This window comes from Seriola dumerili, unplaced genomic scaffold, assembly GCF_002260705.1.
Source record: "Seriola dumerili isolate Sdu_G_001 unplaced genomic scaffold, Sdu_1.0 BDQW01000449.1, whole genome shotgun sequence".
In the NCBI taxonomy this organism is placed as follows: Eukaryota; Metazoa; Chordata; class Actinopteri; order Carangiformes; family Carangidae; genus Seriola; species Seriola dumerili.
In genome coordinates, this window is record NW_019174704.1 from 7311226 (window position 1) to 7333002 (window position 21777).

The 21777-nt window shown below is 39.3% G+C and overlaps 1 protein-coding gene across 2 annotated transcripts in view; it reads right to left on the bottom strand.

Moving 5' to 3' along the window:
* Positions 1-21777, bottom strand: part of thoc2 (THO complex 2) — a 25306-nt gene continuing 3529 nt past the window's right edge. Inside the window, exons 1-37 of one of the 2 annotated variants that reach the window (XM_022762419.1) lie at positions 20641-20710; positions 20399-20450; positions 20174-20244; positions 19695-19816; positions 19426-19559; positions 18677-18837; positions 18285-18377; positions 17878-18033; positions 17261-17433; positions 16848-17043; positions 16726-16764; positions 16477-16607; positions 15014-15115; positions 14116-14200; positions 13168-13261; positions 12963-13043; positions 12735-12831; positions 11994-12111; positions 11693-11872; positions 11359-11523; positions 10601-10876; positions 10236-10377; positions 9684-9841; positions 9140-9268; positions 8898-9029; positions 8605-8789; positions 7706-7881; positions 7303-7405; positions 6376-6761; positions 5986-6044; positions 4440-4475; positions 2475-2606; positions 2228-2294; positions 1993-2138; positions 1678-1754; positions 744-790; positions 1-651 (exon numbers count right to left, since the gene is read on the bottom strand). In XM_022762419.1, the coding sequence (XP_022618140.1) occupies positions 763-790; positions 1678-1754; positions 1993-2138; positions 2228-2294; positions 2475-2606; positions 4440-4475; positions 5986-6044; positions 6376-6761; positions 7303-7405; positions 7706-7881; positions 8605-8789; positions 8898-9029; positions 9140-9268; positions 9684-9841; positions 10236-10377; positions 10601-10876; positions 11359-11523; positions 11693-11872; positions 11994-12111; positions 12735-12831; positions 12963-13043; positions 13168-13261; positions 14116-14200; positions 15014-15115; positions 16477-16607; positions 16726-16764; positions 16848-17043; positions 17261-17433; positions 17878-18033; positions 18285-18377; positions 18677-18837; positions 19426-19559; positions 19695-19816; positions 20174-20244; positions 20399-20450; positions 20641-20646 (4488 nt within the window). In that variant the 5' untranslated portion in view covers positions 20647-20710 and the 3' untranslated portion in view covers positions 1-651; positions 744-762. Of the gene's footprint in view, positions 652-743; positions 791-1677; positions 1755-1992; positions 2139-2227; positions 2295-2474; positions 2607-4439; positions 4476-5985; positions 6045-6375; positions 6762-7302; positions 7406-7705; positions 7882-8604; positions 8790-8897; positions 9030-9139; positions 9269-9683; positions 9842-10235; positions 10378-10600; positions 10877-11358; positions 11524-11692; positions 11873-11993; positions 12112-12734; positions 12832-12962; positions 13044-13167; positions 13262-14115; positions 14201-15013; positions 15116-16476; positions 16608-16725; positions 16765-16847; positions 17044-17260; positions 17434-17877; positions 18034-18284; positions 18378-18676; positions 18838-19425; positions 19560-19694; positions 19817-20173; positions 20245-20398; positions 20451-20640; positions 20711-21777 lie in introns of those variants that run through there. The other variant, XM_022762418.1, reaches the window with a different exon arrangement.

Consider the following 21777-nt stretch of genomic DNA (forward strand, 5'->3'; position numbering starts at 1 on the left):
AAATCACAAAAGGACTGTAAGGGACAAAAAAAAGATCAAAGAAAAAAAAGAAAAAAAAGAAAAAGAAATAACATGATGTGAATTTCATGTTACCCTCTTTATTATTGTACACAATATACAAACTGGTCCTTTGTATAATTTTTCTCACTTGTGCCTACTGTCTTACTTGGATTAAAAGGTGGAGATAAATAAATAAAAGTATCTAAGTATCTCAAAAGGATATGAGGTAAGTGAGTATGGAAAGCACGTTAACTCCAATAAAACAAGCAAAGCAAAGCCTGACAACGTACAAAAAAAATTACAAAGTTTCAAGCATAAGATTATTGAATCCATGACCAGATGATACCAAGAGAGCATTTGATAGAGTAACCATTTTCAAATTAGACTAATGACAACACTGAATAGAGCAGCACATTGTGCCCATACTGAATAATAATAAAAAAAACGAAAAAACATTGCAGCTGATTTACTGTATACTGAAATGGAAAAATAACAAGGTGATCTGTAAGTTGAAACAACTACAGCTAACAACAATTTGGAGGGGAGTTTACAGAAAAACAAGACAGGCAGAAATGAGAATACGAGTTAACAACATAGTACAGATGGAGTTGCAGATGACTTGCAGATAAAAGCACAGCTTCTTCAGTTCTGCTGTGGATCAGAGAGAAAAACAAAATACATCAAACACTGACTGCAATTTGTTGTATCAGGACCTGTTTACAAATAATCTGAATGTGTCTTACCTTCACTGATTAATGCACATTATCTGTGCTTGTCAGAGGATTTATGAGTGCGATTGTTAAGGGAAATGGTGAATTAATCAAAGACTGAAAAGCTGACAAGTACTAAAATGTTTGTTTGCCAAACACATGTTCTGAAAGAGTATAGAGACAAGCCTTTAAGCATCCAGGCTGCTTCTTGTTCACTTTCTGACTGTGATGTTCAAAGGGTGTGATCTACTACAGTGTGACATGATGTAGATCAGCAACCTTCAAATAACAAATAAGTCTTTTTTCCAATTGCAGGAAGTGACAAAAACATTATTAATAGTTTTGAAGAGAGCCAATGTGTGATTAAGTGTCTGCTATAAAGAGAGTGAGAGGCTTTTTGAAATGTCCAATTGATGTTGTGAGATCCAAGTTACAGAGCACATGCTCAGTTTAGTTTGGCACAGAGGGGACTGTGGTTGTGGAAGACAGAAATGCACAGTTAAATGCCAAAATTAGACAAGTCAAGTGGTTGTAGGTGGAGTGTTAGCGGACCAATTATGTTTATTAGCAAGTCCCTTTGGCTGGCTTCTTAACATAATATGGCATCTACAGCAATTAAACAGTTATTGCATCTAAGACACAACAGATAAAAATGAAAATAATTTTCTCATAATGGAAAAACTAATTTAGTGCTGTGAGCAGCTGCACTGAATATGTGTTGAAACACTGGTACATAAGAGTTTACATTATGTCAAAACAAGCTAACCCAACCAGCAATGACCAAAAATGTGACCTTGAGCAAAGCAGGTAAGCAAAGAGTGAAGGCAATGATTTGCTTGTGATTCACTGTGGCAGAAAGGAGCAGCAAAGTAAAAAGACTCCATACCTTTCAATATTACAATATTCACACTAAACAATACAAAGCAACCATCATTATGATCTCGTGGTTCTCTACGTTTAAGGATATTGCTTTTTCTCTTCCTTTCCTCCGCTGCTGTCCCTCTTTTCTTTCTTCTCAGATTTCTCTTTATCGTGTCTGGACTCCTGTAGCGCATGAACACAAAGAGAACTATGAGTTAGTAATGGAAATACAACTACCAGAGTATTAATCAGCAGCTAAATCTATTAATGAATCAATGAAAACCTCTAGTCAAACTGAAAAAGTCAGAGCTGTTAAGTTGAGGGACAAGAAGACCAATAGTTCATGAATTTAAGGTCATGTACTCTACAAACAGAGCAGGGGAGTGCGTGACACTGGTAGAGGGTGACAGGCTGAGTTGACCTTTTTGCCTCCGGAGGACGTTCGCTCAGGTTTCACAGACTCGGCCTTCTCTTTACTGGAAGATTTGGATCTTTTGCTCTTCTCTTTTTCAGCTGAAAGTGGGGAGTCACAGGAAGGACTCGTGCTCTTGCTGTTTTTGGAGGAATCTGGGAAGAGAGGATTTTGTTAGGTTCACTTTGCTGCACTGTACTTGCTGGGTTAATGGCTACTTCAGGTTTGATAATAACAAACTTACTGGTTCCATTCTCATCCTTTCTACGTTTGGATTCTTGGCTTGTCTCACGGTCATTGACAGCATGGTCCTTAAAGGGAAACAACATTACATACAGCATGTTAATGATGGTAACAATACATCCTGACCATAGTGATTTACACATCATTAATGCAACTACTACAAAATGTCCAAGGAGTCGGGAGTGGGGGGTGTGAGACCTTTCCAAAATCACATTTCACAAAGTGCAGTGGTCTCTTAAAATACTGACTCGTTTCCTGTCTTTCCGATCCTTTTCTTCCTTCTTCTCTTTGGATCGGCCTTGTGTGTTCTCTGACTCTTTCTTCTCCGTCTCCCTCTCTCTGCTCTTGGACCGGGCTACTGAATTGTAGTTGACGTGGTGCTGCAAAGACATTTATATATGAACAGAACAAGACAAAACAAACATATTTTAATGCTGTCAGGAGTACCTTTATATTGAGTGTTAATGACCCACATCTCAGCCAAATAATGCTGTGTCCAACTCTAAAAAGCTTTTAAGGCATCACAACTCACTGCAGTTCCATGTCCTTGAACAAATGATTCAACAATTATCACAACTTGCTAACCTAAATTCCACTGATCCTATTGGTACTAGAGGATTATTGTCAACTCCTGGTGAAAACAGGACTCAACAATGAAATAAGTGATGAATCACTTAACAACAGCATAACAGCAGAAACAACAACTTACGGCTCAAGTTGAAAATAACTGGAAATATGCTTCAAGAGAATTGTCCCTAATCTGTTATACTGTATGTCAACACAGTGACCAACACTTTAGTCTGTTATAAACCATAAATATTTGTATACTGCTTATAAATGCTAAACACAGGGACTTAAAGTAAAGTGTTACTGTACAGCTTATACATACTTCTTTTAGAAAAATGTGATTGTGGGAATAAGTGATGAGTGACAACAGATATGGTTTGAAGCATGCACATGCTAGACACTGAAGTTTTTCAATGATAACCCCAATGATGGTTTAACTCCAACAGGTTTGAAAGTATAAAACCCCATAAGACCTCAAATTTTAATTTCTTATAAGACAAAATTACAGAGACAGTAACAATGACACTGATCATAAGAAAAAAGTGCACTATGTAGATGTGCAGAAATAATACAAACATATCCACACAGAAACAAGGCTAGAACTGATGCCTCTAGTCAATGTTAGCTTAAAGAGGGAATAACACTGATCAAATCAGGTCACTTAATTGAGATTTATTGTACTTTTTCTGTTCATCAGTGTCATAAAACCTAATTACATTCACTGTGATTGAGTGTAATTAAAAACAAAACCTGACGAGACCCACGTGTTGTTGTTTATGTTTATTTTTCAGATTCAATCTGGATCCAAATTAGATGTAATGATTTTCTGTCAACAATGACTTTGCCATAAAATTATTTTCTGATGGAATAAGGTAATGGGGCTGATAACTGTATTCAGGCAATTGCTACCAAAAAAAGGGGACCACTTCAATTGAATACCTTAAAGCTGCACTATTTAATATTCTTTATATTAATGAAAGATCAAATTACTATACCATATGTGAAAGGGATCACATGAAATGATGACCCCATAGAGTCATCACCTGACTGCAGGCCAGTTTTATGGAGCCTTTTAGCCTCTTTTAACTTGTTTTTGTTTTTACAACTAACAACACTCTCACCAACTCAGTTTCCAGCCACAGGAGGTACCTGTTTTCTGTCTGACTGCACACTGCACCAAACAGCAGACAAAGATAAGGACTAGCTGGTGAACAGTGTGGAGCATCTTACAGTTAATGAGATATTATCTAGAAAACTGGTGGAAAGCAGAGAAGACAATATTAGCCAGACAAGACAATACAGGTCAGAAACATGACCCCAATGCTTGTGTTTTCTGGACGTATGAAAAAGCAGCTGTTTTCTAGAACAACCTTAGTAAGATGTCAAATGTAATATTTTCAGCTTATTCTGCTGCCTCCAAGTGGTCAAAATATCAGTTAATGCAGCTTTAAGGATTACCATTAAGTTTAATAACAGTGACACAAGAATCGATCCACTATTACTTTCCTTATTACAAAGTGTACCAAAAAGTAGATAGATGGAAATAAAATTGAGTTATTTCTTGTCAGCAGCTGTACATATTTTTGGCACCCGAACAAAGAACAGACAATCTGAGAGAAGGTACAAATAGCAGATTCAGTTCAAACCTTGGATGTGGACTCCTTGGGTTCGTTGCTATTGTCCTGTAGGGATGAATGGAGATGACAGATGAGCTGGGAGGGGGTGGGGGTTGGGAGGAGGTTGTCAGACAGCAGTAGAGAGTTGGAAGAAGGGGTGGGGGAGTGGGGAGTCGGGGCTGGCCGGACCAACAGCATACTTCTCCCTTGACCTCTGACCTTCAAGGACTAAGGCTTTGACAAGGTTATAACATAGAGGAGAGTTCATAGGCTCAACATCTGGAATGTCAATACTTAAAATAGAAATACCCTGAGCATATATGAAATAACTGCTAGTCTTATTACTACAGACAGCATAATATAAAAGTTCTACAGCGCAGCTGGTATTCAATACATCTAAAGTGCAAGTGCTGTATATAATGGATATGTGTCTGCCTGTGTGTGTGTAAGACAAATCACTCAGTTTTATGTGCTTGACTGCATCCCTACATAGGTAACTGTTGCTATCACTTACAGTTCAGGAATGGATAAGACACATGGAGCCTATTTCTCTGGCGGAAGGGTAAAATAAAGACCTATCACAAGCTTCCAGTGGTTTGGGCAATGCTCCAGACGATTCAGGCTTCGCCCACTCTTTCCCTCTCTCTCTCTCTCTCTCTCTTTGTAGGGGCAGGCTTATTTCCTCTGCATTTTTGGCTGATTCAAAACTGTGACATTCATTTTCCCCGTTGATCTCAGTTGCTGGTGGCTCCGACTTTCCATCGAATGCTTGCCAGGAGGTAGTACGACTGATGCTGATGGTTGGTAGTTGTGGGGATAGCGTTGAAGGGGCCGACAGGACTGACTGGACACGCATCATATGACGTCGAGACTGTATGCAGGCCGTTTTGACAAACGGAGATCGAGGATGGGACCGATGACTCAGCCGCAGCAGAGAGGCGCTTCTATGACAGAGTGCTTTGCTGGACATCATCCGACCCTGATCTGGATCCGGGCACGTTGACGGGAAAACAAAATACATAACTTTAACCAGGAAATCTTCTCAGCTCGCAAAAACAGGGAAAAAAAATCTTGAGCACCATTTCAAATGGTAAAACACGGCTCTTGGGAAAAAAAAAAAAAAGCAACAAAAAAACAACTTTGCCATTGGAAAAGGCAAAACTCTTGATTTGGCAAGCCATTTTTCTTCATGTGAATATTATTCTCAAGAAAAAAAAAGCAAAAAAATCCAGGAGGAATATAGAAATGCTTAAAAATTTTCTTTCTTCACAAGGCACACTGACTGCTTTCATTAATATGAAAATAGATAAATATTTCAATATGAAAATACTCAATATATACAATATTCTCTTGGCTAAGTCCTTGAGGGGTTTCCTCCCAATTCTGCAAAATTTTATGCTGATGTCCATGGAATGGTTTCCAAATCCCATGGATTTGGTTGGGATTTCCAGATGCCATGCCTGCATGTACGACAACTCTCCTTGGTGATCTTCAGGGCTGCTGGAATGTGCAACGGCAGGGAACGCTCCGGCAGATAGAGAAGAAACGGGCACAGCCTTCCTCAAGCCATACTAACCTTAACAGACGAGGAGTGGGACGGAGAAGAGTGACTGTCGAGCTTTCGTCTTTTGTGATCTGTAAAAATAAAAACAGCGAAATTTGTGTTCATTTGAGGAGCACTCCTGCACCAGTTCCCAAAAATTCCTCTTTGCAAAAGCACAATGTTCTATAACCTTTTTCTTTTAACTTGATATGATGTATTAAATTAAATGTGTTGAAATAACTGCATCGGGCACTTGATTAGATCCATTTGATTCAATATTGTAAAACATGATGAAGTCCAAGGGGCTGGATATGTTTACAGACATTGTGTGTAGACTGACAGAGTAGTCACAATGTTTCCATACATTTCATTGGCTGTGTGGAGAATACAGCTGTATAACAGACACACAGAAAGTCTCCTTACCCCTCTCAGATTCAGCTGATTCTGATCTGGGAACTGGTGACTTTAGGGACCCAGCCACACCGCTCCTGTCTCCCTTCTCCTTGTTCTTGGACTCCTTGATGGCGTCACGCTCCCTGGACGGCTCCATGGGTTCCCCGTTGCCGGCTTTGGCCTTGTCATCTTTGCTGCTCTTCTCCTCGGCCTTCACTTTCTCCCTGTCTGCCTTGGGGGTCTTTTCCTTACCCTCACGTGCCGCCCGCTCCTCCTTCCCTGCCCTCTCGTCTCTCTGCTTCTCTCGACGGTTCTCCGCCTTTGTCTCAGGAGTGCTGCCCGGTGTCTTTTCCTTTTTCTCTTTTTTCTCTTTACCGCTCTTCTCTTTGTCATCCCGTTCTTTAACGGCTTTGGTGCTGTAAAGAGATGAATGTATACTTTTTTTTATTCAAATAGAATTAGTGCTTCTTGGTTGTATGCCTCCACCACTCAGACTAATTTCAGGTTACATGTTTACCAAGAATCATATAAAATGTTTGTGTAAAATTTTGTCATAATTGCTATGCAAATTCTTGAGTTACGTGTTTTATGAGGTCTCTGTGACCTTGACCTTTGACCGTCCAAATCTAATCAGTTCATCCTTGAGTCCAAGTGAGTGTTTGTGCCAAATTCCAAAGAAATTCCCTCAAGGTGTTACTGAGCTATTGCGTTCACGGACGGACGGACAATCTGAAAACATGACACCTCTAGCCCTGGCTGTCACTGGTGCAGAGGCATAAAAATCTTTCATAAAATATTCTGCTGAAAACAGTATTACAGTTATAGTATAGTTATAGTTCTTCTGAGCTATTGTATTATAAGACAGGCAATACCCACTAGAGGTGTAGTGGCACTGCTCACAGTTTTTTTTTTAACTTTGAGATTAATTCGTTTCATAGCAGCTCTTGATGTACCTACCTGTTGAGAGCACCGTTCCCATTGCTGGTGGTCACTTTGGCCGCTGCACTGTTGGCTTTGTTCACTGGCTTTGTGGTCCCCTGAGATTTGTCCTTTCCTCGATCTGCATAAAAATAAATCAAGAACCAGGATTATTAATACTTCTGACATGCATGTTTGGGTTTGTTGCATCAATTAGATTCATAACGGATGCAGACTGCAAAACATGCTGCATATGCTGTTGCAAACGCAAGGATCCCAATAAACTTTGTTTTATGGTGGATCTAAGCTGAGTTGGGTACAATACCATACATCAAACAGGAGCTGAATGTACCTAAAATGTTACTTGTGAACTAAATAACATTGTGAAGAAATGAGGAAGCACTGCATTTGAAACAGTCGTGATGTGTTTCTAATCACTCACCGCCATCCTCTGACGTCCCCTCCTCTGTCTTGCTTGTGCTGGTGGCAGGCTTGCCTGTGCTGCCGGGGCCGTTCTGTTGACTGGCAGGGGTGGCACTGCGTGCTGGCTGCTCCTTGTGGTGAAACTCATTCTCAGGAACCATGTGCACCTTCTGGCTTTTCAACCGACCTGAATAACTGTAAGATGCATAAAGGGTTTGCACAAGGCCGAAACAATAACCTCAAAAGAACCTATGAGTGTCACACAGTGTAAAAAAAAACACAACATTCAGGGAGGAGAAAACTCAAGGACTTGAGCTTTGTCAGCATGGCAGTTCCTTGCAAATACAAACCCCTGTATACTTGTCTATGAATAAAACATGTGGATACTGATCACCAGGTACGAGCGTCCATGCTTAAGTACAGACTTCACCAAGAAAAGAATTTGTCCCTGAAGGTTTTCAGAAATCTAGGTTGTGTGCTATATAGCAGATGTAAAACAAGAGCAACTGGACTTGTAATGTAATTTTAAAGACTCACTACTTCATTAGGAATCCCAGTGGCTAGACAAGATTATCGTTCCAACTTTCACTTGCGCAAAACTCAAGGGCTGAATTACACACACTGTACAAAAACAAACTGTCTCTCTTGTCCACTCTAAAGCAAAAATATAACGCCGTGACCAGCTTGAAAAATGTCAAAATCTTCAATAACCTGTTTATCCATCCCATTTGATAACAACACTCAACCCACTCGTAGGTGTCTGAACACATCAAAATAAAACATCTATAAATTAAATAAATTAGATAACTCGCACTCTTGCTTTTTCATCTCCCATGTTTCCATGTTATTATCACACTTCACAAAATATGCTATCTGTATGCTCCACAGAGAGCTGAACAGCACACAACGCTGTGTTACCCCATTGCTAAGGCATAGAGGTCTGGCCTCTTGTCCTTCTCCTCGAGGCAGATCTTGTGGACTCGGCACTCCAGTGCTTGGCCCAGGTTCAGGACCTTGGGGTAGCAGGGCAGGATCTTGGTAAGCACGATGAGAATATTCCGGATGTGGGTGTAATCTCCGGTCTCCAGGCAGTGAACTGAAGCCTGGATTTAGAAGAGACACGAGTATAGATAAATACAGAGGGCTTTGACTGACATTACCTAGACAGAATTTTAAAGAATAACCACAATGATAAAGAGAGGGTTGCTTACTTTAGTCAGCATGTAGTGCCATTTGTGCACCACATGTCTGAAGTTCTCATAATCGAGCTGATCTGCTTTGTTGCCTCCATCGAAGCCTGTGGCTCTGAAGATGGTCAGGAAGCCTGGGTAATTGACACACTCCTATGATCACACAATAGAAACAGACACGTTAATTCCACGCTCATCTTACATCAGAAAATTATACAAAATAAATCAATGTTGCATGTGCCAGAACAAGTAGAACTGGATACCTTCTCATAGATCGCACGGTCACTGTGCCAACGGGTCACCGTCTCCAGCATGCAGCAGAGGAAGCGTCCGTAGCGGTGAGACTCATTCTCAGTACAGCTGGCCACGGTGTAAATGATAGCAGAGAACACCTGCAGAGTGACACAATGTTTGCTTAAACAACAATGTGCAATGTTCCATATGGAAAAAGCTATAAAGTCTGCATGGTTTTTGCCAATATGTCAGAGCTGCACTTAATTTTGGTCTCTGAGTTTTACGAAAGTGGTGTTAATAGACAAGCAGTTATTGAGCGTTCCTTTCAAGCTTTAAATTGATGGCGTACTTGACTGGTCATTGAACCACTCAGTGCATTTTTGGCACTTACATTTCTTCTTTAGCGTTATTGGGCTGAATTAGAGCCTCTATTATTCCCCTTCATTAATCACATTATTAATGTTTATTTCTTTTCCTATAAAGCCCTTTGTAGCTTTAAGAAGACTGCTGTTAAAATATGATGTCATTATCATCATAGGCGTATAAGAGTCTGAGTGTGTTTAAGTGTCTTACCCTGTCATAGCACAGAAGGGTGCAGAAGTTGGGTGTCTTTTGCTGGTGGACCAACTCAACAAAGCGGGCACAGTACACAGCGTCGATGGAAGAGAAGATGCAGCGCGGGAACAGACAGAGCTGGAGGAACTTTGTTATGGTCTCATTCTTTGTGGATTCTGTCAATAAGCATTTAAAGTTTTCTTAGTAAGAGAGACAGATAGGGCAATGAACATTAGATTCACATATAATATTGATGTTGCGATCATGACAATGACTTGATAAACTGTCTGGATGTTCTCCGTAACTACATTATCAGTCTTGTGACTACAGTTTGGCTAAAAGGACGTAAAACTGAATTTCTCTTCACTTCTCTTCACATTAAGCATCTACTGGTGAAATATTGATTTTCATTCGAGTAGTTGCTGTAAGTTAATTTGGGAGAAACTAAACTTTAGCTTTTTGCATTTAAAGATAAATCTCAACGGAGAAGTCAGAGCATTCTGGAAGACTGCACACATGCAGACTAAGACGCATCAACAGTGTCACTGGCACCAACATTTGGATACTTACTGGCCAACAACCAGTTGTCTTTCTCTAGTTTGAGGCGGTGTAGAACCCTTTGGACGTGCTCCAGCTGCTTCTTCTCCTCCTCTTGCAGTTTTTCCTGCAGGGCAGTGCAGCGTTCCTTCTCCTTCTTTTTCTTATTCAAGGGCTACATTGGAAGGAAACCACTTTAATATTCTCACCATAATACACATACAACTCAAAACACTGACAGCGCCCTATAATACAATCTCTTGTACAATCACAGGGTCTTGCACTTCTTTGCATTAGCTGCGTTTTGTGATCTACATGTATAGCAATTTTACTTCTGCAGCACAAACGCTTCAGTTAAGTGTAAAATATAAAAATGGTTATGAGTGCAAACTACTCACTATCTCCGGATTCTCCTCGATGGCCTTGATCTGGGCCTTGAGCTTGTTGACCTCACGTTCATAGGCAGCATGAGGCACAGCCAGGTCATACATGGTGAGGGACCAGAATGTGGCGTAGAACTGAGGGCGGAGGTCGTCCCAGACCCTGGTAGGATGGAGGGACACCACAGCCTCGTGCACCGGTGTCATCACCTGTTCACAGGCTGCCACATACTTGTGTACCTTCTGCTGCTGCCGGTTGCCTTTCTCTGCTTTCTTCAGCTCATCGTACTTAGACTGAGTAGAATGGGCATAGTTAGAGGTCTCTACACTTTCTCCAATCCAAAAAAGTTGTCCTATCTGGTCCAGTCTTTTGTATTGATTTAAAATAGTTTTCTTATTGATGGATAAAATGTAGCTTTGGGTACAGGCAGCATCAACATGTTAAAAAATAAATAAAAAAAGCCATGGTGCCTTTCTTTTTTTTTTTTTTTGTTTTTTTTTTTGTTTTTTTCCAACGAGAGGGATCAGCCTTTAGACAGCAAGTCAACTGACCTGAGCTTGAATATTCAAAATGAAAAAATTATGATGAAATGATGAATAATGAAAAAATAAATGAACATAAAAACACACAACTCTACAAAATAGATCAAACTTACAATAAACCATCTTACAAAAATGCATGCATGACCAATGTGTTGATGGCAAAGACAAGAATCTCTCTTGATAACAGAAATGTGACATGATGCACAGAGTATATGAAAGAGCAGTCGACTTACCAAAATCTGATGGGCGTACATTGGACGAGACAGGAAGAAGGCAGCATCATGTGGAGTGTGGAACTGGTTACAAAGGATGTCAATAGAGGGAACTCGCTTGATGTAGTCTTCTGTGCTGAGGTTGGAGGCCAGAAAACCACCAAACTGCACCAAAGTGTCATGGCACTGCAAGAAGACAAAGAATTACCTCAGCAACAACAACAAAAAATATGAATAAATTTCAACACTTGTGTTTCAGGTTTGTCTTGTTAGACAGTGCAGGCACATTTACTGTTTACTTTACTTCTAAAACCAAGAGATCGATTGGATTCATACATTTAGAGAGGGTGTATACCTGGTCATAGAGATGGCCAACAAGTTTAAGATGTTTTTCTCCACCTTCTAAGAAAACCACTCCGTTTCGTTGCTGAGCCATGAGTAGACACAGTGGCAGGGCCAGTTCGTGGTCCAGCAGTGCATCCTTCAGACGTTGTGATGACTTCTTAGTGTTCCTGATCTGGCCAAAGTATCCGCCCTGTTGACAGAGTCACAATGGGATGGAGGTGAGCTTGGATATAGCACTGGTCCAGGTAATCAGACTGATCTTGCACACAAGACTGCATTGAAGAATGATAACTGTACTTGAATCTATATACCTCAGCTTTGAGTTGCTCCCCTCCGGTCATAGCCTCTAACTGCTCTGAGGTCATCTCATCTGTGATCTCGATGCCAGCCATTTTCTGCACCACCTCTTTCAGGATCAGCAGGTCAAAACTACAGGGAGAGGAGAGACATATAAAGCAAAATTTATTTCCAGACATTCAAAAAGGTGTATAAGGACTGAAGAATTGGCTGAGCATGGGGCATTAAAATAACTTCTTCCCAGCACAGACACATTTAAACATAAGTTTACATAGTGAGAAGTTCAATAAATCCTTAGAATAATTTTTATAACATTTTATTGTCAACATGTTTGTTTTTTCTTTTTTAGATGAATGAATGTTGAATGTCTTATTAAAACACCTGACATCAAATACATTTTAAGGAAAAGGCTTTTATTTTGAAAACTTTGGTTTAACTAGTCTTCTGATGGCTAGGTTATGATGCTACTATCTGTGGGTAAACTAAGAGTGTATTCAACATAGATTTGTTTAAAAATCATTTTTATCAGTAATATTCAAGGCAATGCAAAGAGTGTGACTGCTTGACCGAACACATGACTCAATGTACTGAGAGCAATTTTGCAGGACACTATGTAGTTTCCTGTTGCTCACAGTTAGGTTGTAATGTGATTATCAACAAATCCTGAGGTAAGACTAACCCAGTGATAAGGAATTAAACACGAGTAGTGCTTGAACTTAGCATATCCTGCACACACTTCATTTGGACACACATACCTCTTCCCTGCTTTCAGTTGATTGGTGACATACTGAAGAAGGCCAGCCAGTTCAATTGGGTATTTTCTGAACACGGATCCACACAGACTTGCCAGGCCTTGGTTAATAAGAGGAGCAGGTGTATGTTAGATACTTAATAAAACATTAAACAGCTTCTCTCCTTTTGCATGCAAATGACTGATGTGACTGTTGTAGAGCAACAGGCCAGTTATCTGTAAAGCCACATACTCTGAAGCCATGAGGAGATGGTGGTGTCATCATGCTTCATCTTTTCCTTCTCTGGATTGGCTAGAGCTTCAATAATGCAATCTGAAGACAGAGTTAAGTGGAACAATGTAGAAAACATAAAATAAGCCCCATCTACACTTACAACCAATTGCTTCCATCAACACACACACACTGGCTGAAAAAAAGAAGGAACAGTGTAGGATACAGGCCAAGACATCATAGTTGAGGGATGTGAGGTATTTCAAGGAGTCCACCACTGGAACGATGAGGTTGTCGTACCACTGAATCTGAGACAGCATCTGATATACAAGAGGAGAGATGAGTGGATGAAACATCACCAACTATAGAGGATATAGATAATACCTGACCTGATGCCACTCCCTCATCTACAATTAGTGTCGGCTAATGTCATCTTTGTGGTATATGTGTAACTTTGTTGGAGCCATGTTTTGAAATACTGATGATGTAGGAGCCTGAGATATGTAAAAATGCCGACCAGATGACATGATACATCCTCCAACTACTGCATGTGCAAAGATTATTTTAATGATAAACCTTCCACATTGTAATTGCATTGTATAGGGCTCATACAAACACAGCACAGAGAGAAACATGCAACAACCGCATGTATTAAGAATACTATTGCAGATGTCGAGCAACATCTCATATAAAGGGATGTAAGCATATATCATAACACGATACTTTACTCAAGTTGAAGGCGTTTCAAATGTTTGTTCACATTTAATGCCAAAAGAAGACGAATGTTAATATTAAAATGATTGTAAATGCAAAAGGCTGTGAACTGTGTATTGTTTATTATACTAAATTGCACCAAGTGATTGTTTTTGTCAGTGCGGCAGGTACACAGTCCCAATTTTGTGAGTTTTTACCAAGTGGCTTTTACTTAAATACATGAATGCATGATTTATAAGCAGGGCACGAGGTGCAAGCAATTCCCAGAGGGGATGCAATTGCGAGAGCATAGAAGGGCCAGAAAAAATATAATTGGTATACAGGGCAAGCAAGGTGTTACATGCTGTAGAACATCATTTATTTTCTACTGCAAAAATCTGGAATTAATTTGTCTTTGTAGTTTGTTGACATCATTCAAAGTGAGACTGAAGTAAAATAAATCACAGCAAAATACACTTACATAATCAAAGAGGATGGTGGGATTGCTATGGCTCAGTTTGCCAATCTGCCTTCCAGATTGTTTCACATTTTCTTTGGTCAACCGCCTGTGGAGGGAAAACAGCACAAGACAGAAAACAGCAGATTAAAACACAAGACGATGCAAAGAGTGCTGTAAGCAAAGACTTTCACTTCTGCAAGCTTCACAGCAATTGGAAAATGCTCTTATGGTTGTCATCTTAACATAACTGTGTTCAACACCATAACAATATTAGAATAATTACTGGCACAACACACACAAAAAAAATACAGTATACAAAGTTCCATTTTTAATTCTTGCACTGTCTATGTTAAACTGTGCTTTCAATACAGCCAAACAGCGATGTTTATTACATTTTCAAATATTATTAGATTTGCTATTAAATATATATGTACTTAACTGTTTCTACAAATGTTATTTGTTTTGGCTTTTTAAGTCATGTGTGCAAAAAAAATTTCAGATATTAACAGTCAAACAGTCTTACACATTTCATGGAATTTGTTCCTGAAGATTATTATATAGTGGGTGCTTCTGTGAAAGAGCTCCAGTAGGATTGAAAAAGGATGGCTTTGAAGTTGATTGGAGTGATGTGTTCAGAGCTAGAGCTTTTGTCCAAAATGTTCAGAGTCATTGATGATGTTTAGGTTTTGTGTGATGTGGAGAAAACAAATGACTCCAAAAAGGTGGAGAAATGTCCCAGAAATTCACTTGGTGACTGAAGCTGGCTACAGACTTACCCCATTCATTCAAGTTTCACTAGAACAGAACAGGTCTGAATTAACTGGTAAAATTAATAGCAGATAGAACACATTCTAAATACCCCCCCACACACACGGAAAGCACGCAGTAACAGCACACTGGGTTTTGCAAAATTACTTACTTCATAATGTATTTGGCCCTTTCCACAGTCTGTGCTTTGACTTTAACCAACAACGGATGGCTGGAATATGTCTCATTCTTCCACTGTCCATATAACCGGTACCTTAGGGAGTATGGGCAGAGAAAACACAATTAAAACAGTGGGTTTACCTTTGCAGTACTCAAACACATTTAGAGGACTGGCACAGTGGGACAACAAGAATGTACAATTTAACAGCTGTAAAAATCCTCACACATTCTCTCAGTAAGCTTTGGGGAAAAGGTTTTAACATAAACAAACATGTCAGCTTGCTAATCTTGCAATTCAAAATAGTCTTTGAATAGTAAAATTGCCACCTCTCGTCTAGCATTACGTTAACCCGTTAAATGTTATGCGTCACGATTTGCCTGCCTAACCGCAGGGTGAATTGCTGCCTCATTTGCTTTTAGGCATCATATTAAATAAGACTGGACTGCTCATTAATGGTTGACTTACTCTTGAAAAACACATAATTACCTAATTTGTTGTGTGTCATACTTGCAACAAGCAATTTCAAGGAATATTTTAAAAACTTGCAACAAGCAAGGGCCTGTCGCTTCTGTCACCATCAGAACTGAGGTTGAGAGGGTGGACTGATAAATTTCTGGGGCTGAATCTGGACAGCAGGTTATGCTGGAGAGAGAAAACTGATGCAATTTATGTGAAAAGCAAGTCCAGACGTTTCTTTCTAAGGAAAAAGAGAGCTTTTAATGTCTGTAGCAGGATGCAGCTCATGTTTTACCACAGCATTGTTGACGAATGTGGTTCTTTTTATACTTGTGTCTGTTGGGGGAGCAATGTTCAGAAGGGGGATCTCTGACTCAATAGGGTCAGACTCAAAAGGTCCAGCTCTGCAATTGGTGCAACTTTAGAGTTGGTAGAGAAACTGGTTCATGCAGAACAGCAGGACACTTTGAGCTTTGAACATAAGGGCACTGAAGCCTTGATTTATTACTTTTTTTATGTTATTGTCATGCTGTTGCAAGCTGTTACAAGTGTTTTATTGTATTTGAATTTATTTATTGTGAATGGATGTGGGTTTATGTTGTATAATGTGTTTTATGTTTGTGCTGCTGTTGGACAACTGAATGTCCTCTATGGAGGAAAATAAATTCAGCACAAAGAGAAACCCACTGTACAATACACTGACACAGCAGAGTAGAAATTAACTGCGTTATTTGTCCATTTTGAGTTTATATCAAATCCTTATCTTTAACATTGTCAACACAGTATTGCTTGGTAGAAGAAAAGATGGTTTGCTAAATACTACAGAAAAATGCACTTTACACAATCAAGCATGGTTTTTAAGAACTCTTGAGTATGACTGTGTGTGCTACTCCATGCAAGGTAGTAAACACCATTCTGAAGACCTCCCTGAGGGTTTACTATCCGACAACTCAATTACAGAGCGCCACATGCAGTGAGTGTGAGTGTGAACATCTCACCTGTGCTGGTAGGGAAACAGTTTGAAAAGACCCCACAGTTCCTCAGACATGCAAGCATTACACTCCATCAGGGAGAGAGAAGGGAGTAGCACCTGGTCTGCAATGCTCAGGAAACAACTCAGTAGTGTTTCCTGTAATGAACATACAATTAACATGCATAATATCCTCACAGTAACATGTACTGCAGAGATAAACTGAAAGATCCACTAAAGCAAAACTCTACTCTAAACATTAACCTACTACACTTACCAGTTTGTCTTTGACATCAGGTCTGCCATCACTTTGGTACTGGGAAGCAAAAGACATATAAAATAAGTACGCTTTAAGATTTAGGCTGCAGGTGTGGTAATGTAGCGGTTATAGTTTTGTACCTCTTTCATGAAGCCCTTGCCCAGACGCACGATCTTGGCGAAGAGGATTGGGTCGTGGGAGAGGTGAGGGCCCAGGTAGCAGAGCATACTGAATGTGTCCCTGCGTAGGTCTTCAAAACTCTCTGCAGGCCGAGGGGCTCGCTTGTTCCTCAGTGGATGCATTATACATCCTCTTGCCCCTTTTGGGACGCCAGCCCTGGGAGGAACAGACCAGTGTGTCATAGCTTGAACTTTCCTTTTATTTTCTCCCCACTTATTTTTCACTTATTTTATTTATTTTTTTATACTGAACTTGTATATGTGAAATGTTGGCACCAAGAGGAGGTCAAACTGTGGAATGAGAGGTACTTGTGCATGCTTTCTGGTCTGACTACATGTAGTGAGCAGTAAGTGAAACATGGCAAAATCAGCACCTTCTGTAAAGAGGTTCCACAGTCAGGTGCACAAGCTGGCAGAGTGCCAGGGCAATGGCCTTGTGAGAAGTAGCATAGAAGGAAGGCATCTGGTCCATAATACTCTGGGCGTGGTGCCAGTCTCCAATTCTAAGCAGTGCTTCCAACAGACCAAGCTTCTGGTTATCAGGTGGCTGTGTGGGCATAGAAAAGAGAAGCAACTGAGTGTCTGTGAATTATTAAATATACCAAAGTTCAGTAACATTTAGTAAGGCAGTTAGAGCAGTCACAGAAACTGAGCACAGCTGCTCTCATAATCTAAAGTGATACATTTTTAAATTGATTCCTATTTATATATCGGTATCATGTTGTGAAGGCTGAAAAAAATGATACTGTATGTTAAGGTAAATAATAATGCAGCATCTGAGACTATTTCGACATAAAAATGTAAACATAACTATTCACAGGTCATTTGCTGTGAATTTTTGTTTTAATTATTATTCTGTGTTAAACATTTGAACTATATGTGTTCATTCAACTTCGGGTGACTCAGAATAGGCTTTACACAGCAGATATTTCTTTATCATTCCTCCAGAACAGGCTTATATCTAAACAACTGACAGCAAATGCTTTCGTACCTTCTCATTTTTTTCCTCCTCCTTCTCTTTCTCCTTTTCTTTGTCGTCGCTCTTCTCTGAGGGCAACACAACCATGACCAACTTGCGTGCAATCTGTTTGGCCTCTGAGATATCTCGTTTGTGTTCCTCTACAATGGTGGCATCTTGTGGCATAAGCTGGAATGACAGAGAGGCAACAAACCAGCCGAGCCTTCAGTCTGGGAGCAAATTGTACTAAAACAGTGTTCACATTTGACCTAGGTGTCATAACACTAAACTTTGTATTTGATCCTCAAGACATGACAGGATTACAGTCACTAGCTTTAGTTCTACAGAACTTATACTCTCAAATTCTGACTGAGGCGTCAAGAAGCTACACATGTAAATTGAATGGTGATGTCTTTTAACTTGCTGTTCCTTTTCCTTACATGTACATAGAGATCTTCCAGCTCTATCAGCTTGTGGTGAAGCAGAGCAGCAGCAATGTGGTAAAGTGACTTCGGGGTTTCCTCATTGGGCTCCTGAGGAAAGACAGGAGAAATAAATGAATACATTTTCATGAAAATCAAGTAGAAGTGACAAATGACACATGGTTCACGCTGTAATCTTGGGATTGTTTTCTGCCATTTAAGATATCAGACAATGGGCTTACTAAAAACAGACAACAAACACAAACACATTATAAAACTAGTCAAAGCATTTTAAAATATGAAAGCCGGGTACAACTTATTTTTATTCAGTTTTGGATTTCCCTGCTCATGGGTCAGTTTATACTGCTGCACACATTCTAGCTTTCATTACGCAGACTTGATGTTCTCACCTGGTAGAATTTGAACTTGAAGCCCAAGATGTGGCAAAGGGTGAGTGGCTCACACATGTAGGACTTAATGAGAGACAGGAAGAACTCATCTTGGTCAGAGCGACTCTCGTACACCTCCAGGATTATGTCCAAAACACGATTAGGGTCTAGGTTGAAACATCCTGCAGGCAGAAGAAAAAGAACTTAGCAGGCAAAAGAACACAACTGAGGGCGAAAAAACAAAACAAAAAAAGCCACTAAAGTCACCTGAGTCACTAAACTGAATAATTTGATAATTAAAGACTTGTCCAGACAGGTAAGTCATCAGTTGATAGTAACAGGTTATTCCAAAGCCTTGGTGCTACTGAAACCAAAGTCCTGTCAACTCATGTTCTCAGTATGAATGGGACTGCCAGCAGTCCTTGGTGTGAAGATCAAAAAGACTGGCAGGTAACATACAAGGACAGACTTTCTGTGATACACAGGTACCTGGCCATGCAAAGCCCTGTATAAACAGCAACATAACAGAGTCAATGCTGAATCTAAACAAGTGAACAATGAAAGGAGGCCAAATCAAATGTGATGTGGGTTCTGTCAGAAGTTCTGGTGAAAATGCAGGTAATACGACAGCCTTTGTACTGTATGTCCATTACTGTCAAAACCCAAAAAACCCGCCACAAGACTGTAGATGTAGAATTTGCAAAACTGCAGATTAAGACACAGCAGCAGCATGTTCGATGCAGTGACCCTGCAAAAGATTTGTCAGTTACCTATGAGGGACTTGATGCTCTCCAGGACGAGGTGGCTGGTGATGTTGCCTGACAGGTCTTGGCCAAGCTCAGTGATGAGTTTGGCATAGCCTTCATTCTCCTCCCTTAGCAAGTTAAACTTTTGTTGCTTGTAACTGAGAAGAAATTTAAAAAATAAAACAAATATTTAATACGCTTTATGAAGCATAAAAAGTGTGCCCAGGAGACTAAAATGCACCTTATCCATTTATGCATATCTACCGCTCTACTAAACTGTGCACTGTACTTACAATAGTTTAGTCTTGATTTTTACAATCTTCTGATTGAACTGATGGGCTTGTTTTATTAGTCCAAGAGATTCAAGGGTTTCTGGATCCAGCCTCTCTTTCAGGATGGCCTCTGGAACAAAAAACTGAAATAAAAGAAATAAATTTGTCATTTAACTTCTTTGAGTAGTTTATTACAGATCTGGGTATCAAAATGAATAGTACATCTATGACACCAATAGACAGGGATGTTGTCAAATTCTTATATGCGTATCTCAATGTCAAGACAATAAAAATTTCAAAGTATATAACTATGCTGCAAATGTTGCAATGAAGTGTAAAGCTTAGTCATACAAGCTCTCGTATTTTGGGGATAAAAATAAAAAATATTTATTCAGCCTTTCTATTCACTTCTAGTCTGAGGTGAAAGCAAACATGGTTTTTGTTTCTTCTTTCAGTTATAGAAAAATAATATGATCTTAATAAGGACATAGTGTTCTTACCAAACATGCTCCCACCAATTGTGTATAATGATCACGTTTGTTTTTTTCTTCCAGTGCACCAGTCTCTAAATCTGTAGGAATAGTCAGAAAAAATGTTATGAAAGTAGAAATATGCCAAGTTTGCTGACCATTAAAAACTATAAAAATATTACACATTATATTCTAATTACTTTTAATGCTGTACTTAAGATACCACAACTAAATATTTAAAGAAAAAATATTTACCTAGTATACTGAACACATCCGCTAAAATTGATGGCATGTCATCTCGGAGTTCCTGAAAGCAAAAAAACAAAAACTAACAATGTTTAAACTGGACAGTATATGATTATTTGCTGGTACATTGAAACTCAAATCACCAAACTGTGTCCCAGAGTTAGTATCAAATCAAACTTTATGTTTACCGAACTCACAAAAAAAAAAAAAAAAACTTAAAAAGAAAAAGAAGAAAAAAAAGGCACTTGTACCATCATGTCCCCAAGGACGCTGGCGACAAGATCCAACTTGAGGTTCCCCTGTACAACTTGCCAACAAAGCTCGTATAAGGCGGCCTGCTATATCTGCAGGGGTAAACAGACAAGAACAAAAGACAACAGTTCATCTAAAACTGCACTGACAGAACTGACAGAAAAAGACCCTTGAACATTAACTGTGAAAATTAATATCCGAAAATTGATTCTAAACTGGATTTAAAAATAAAACACAAAAAACTCCCTATGTGAAGTTGTTTAACCCACAAGAAAGTATTTAACAGAGGCACTATTAACAACAGCTTAAGCCCTTGAATGTAAATGACAGGTCTATGTGAACTTTCAAACCTGGATGATGTAATTTTATTCCACTCCTCTTTGCAAGTCTTGCCACAAATTCTGAATTTGCAATGTACATATTTTACATATGATCATTCCCGTCTGTCAGAAACAAAAACATCAGATGGTGGATGAATTTGAATATTATCAGTTCAATGGATAGTCAGTTGACTTCTGATCATCCATATAAATAACCTTTTGAATTTCACTAATTTTGCAATTTACAAACTATGGTAAATTAACACTTCAACTTGTCTGACATATTGTATTGCCTATTTTGATCTCTTTTTGGTAAACTATTTCAAAATACTTTCTTTTCTTAAATAGCCACCATCGATTCAAACTATCATAATTGCCAAGATGAATGCGGGTCTGTGTGTTATAACAGGAAAGCTGAAACCAATTGGCAGACGAACAAAAAACATGAGTGCATAAGAGAACTGAGGTAAAATTTTCAACTTACCTCTAACCTCACTTCCATGATCTGTTTTCTCTGTAAGGTCTTTGCGAGAGTTGTACACTATGAAAGTAAAGAGACAAAATTCTGGTCAGTTGGACTACAACAGTCACAAACATTTAAAATATCTCTATCATCATTTAACATTTACTTTATTTAATGTATTCCCACCCAGGAAAACAATGCAAATACAGTGGCTTCATTGGTTACAAGTAACTGCATACCAAATTCTCGTAACATCTGGATTACATATATGCATTTAAGACTATGCCAACACCATACCCTATATAAAATAAGAAATTTGGAGAAACAGGGGGAGATTCCAAAAACTCCAGGAA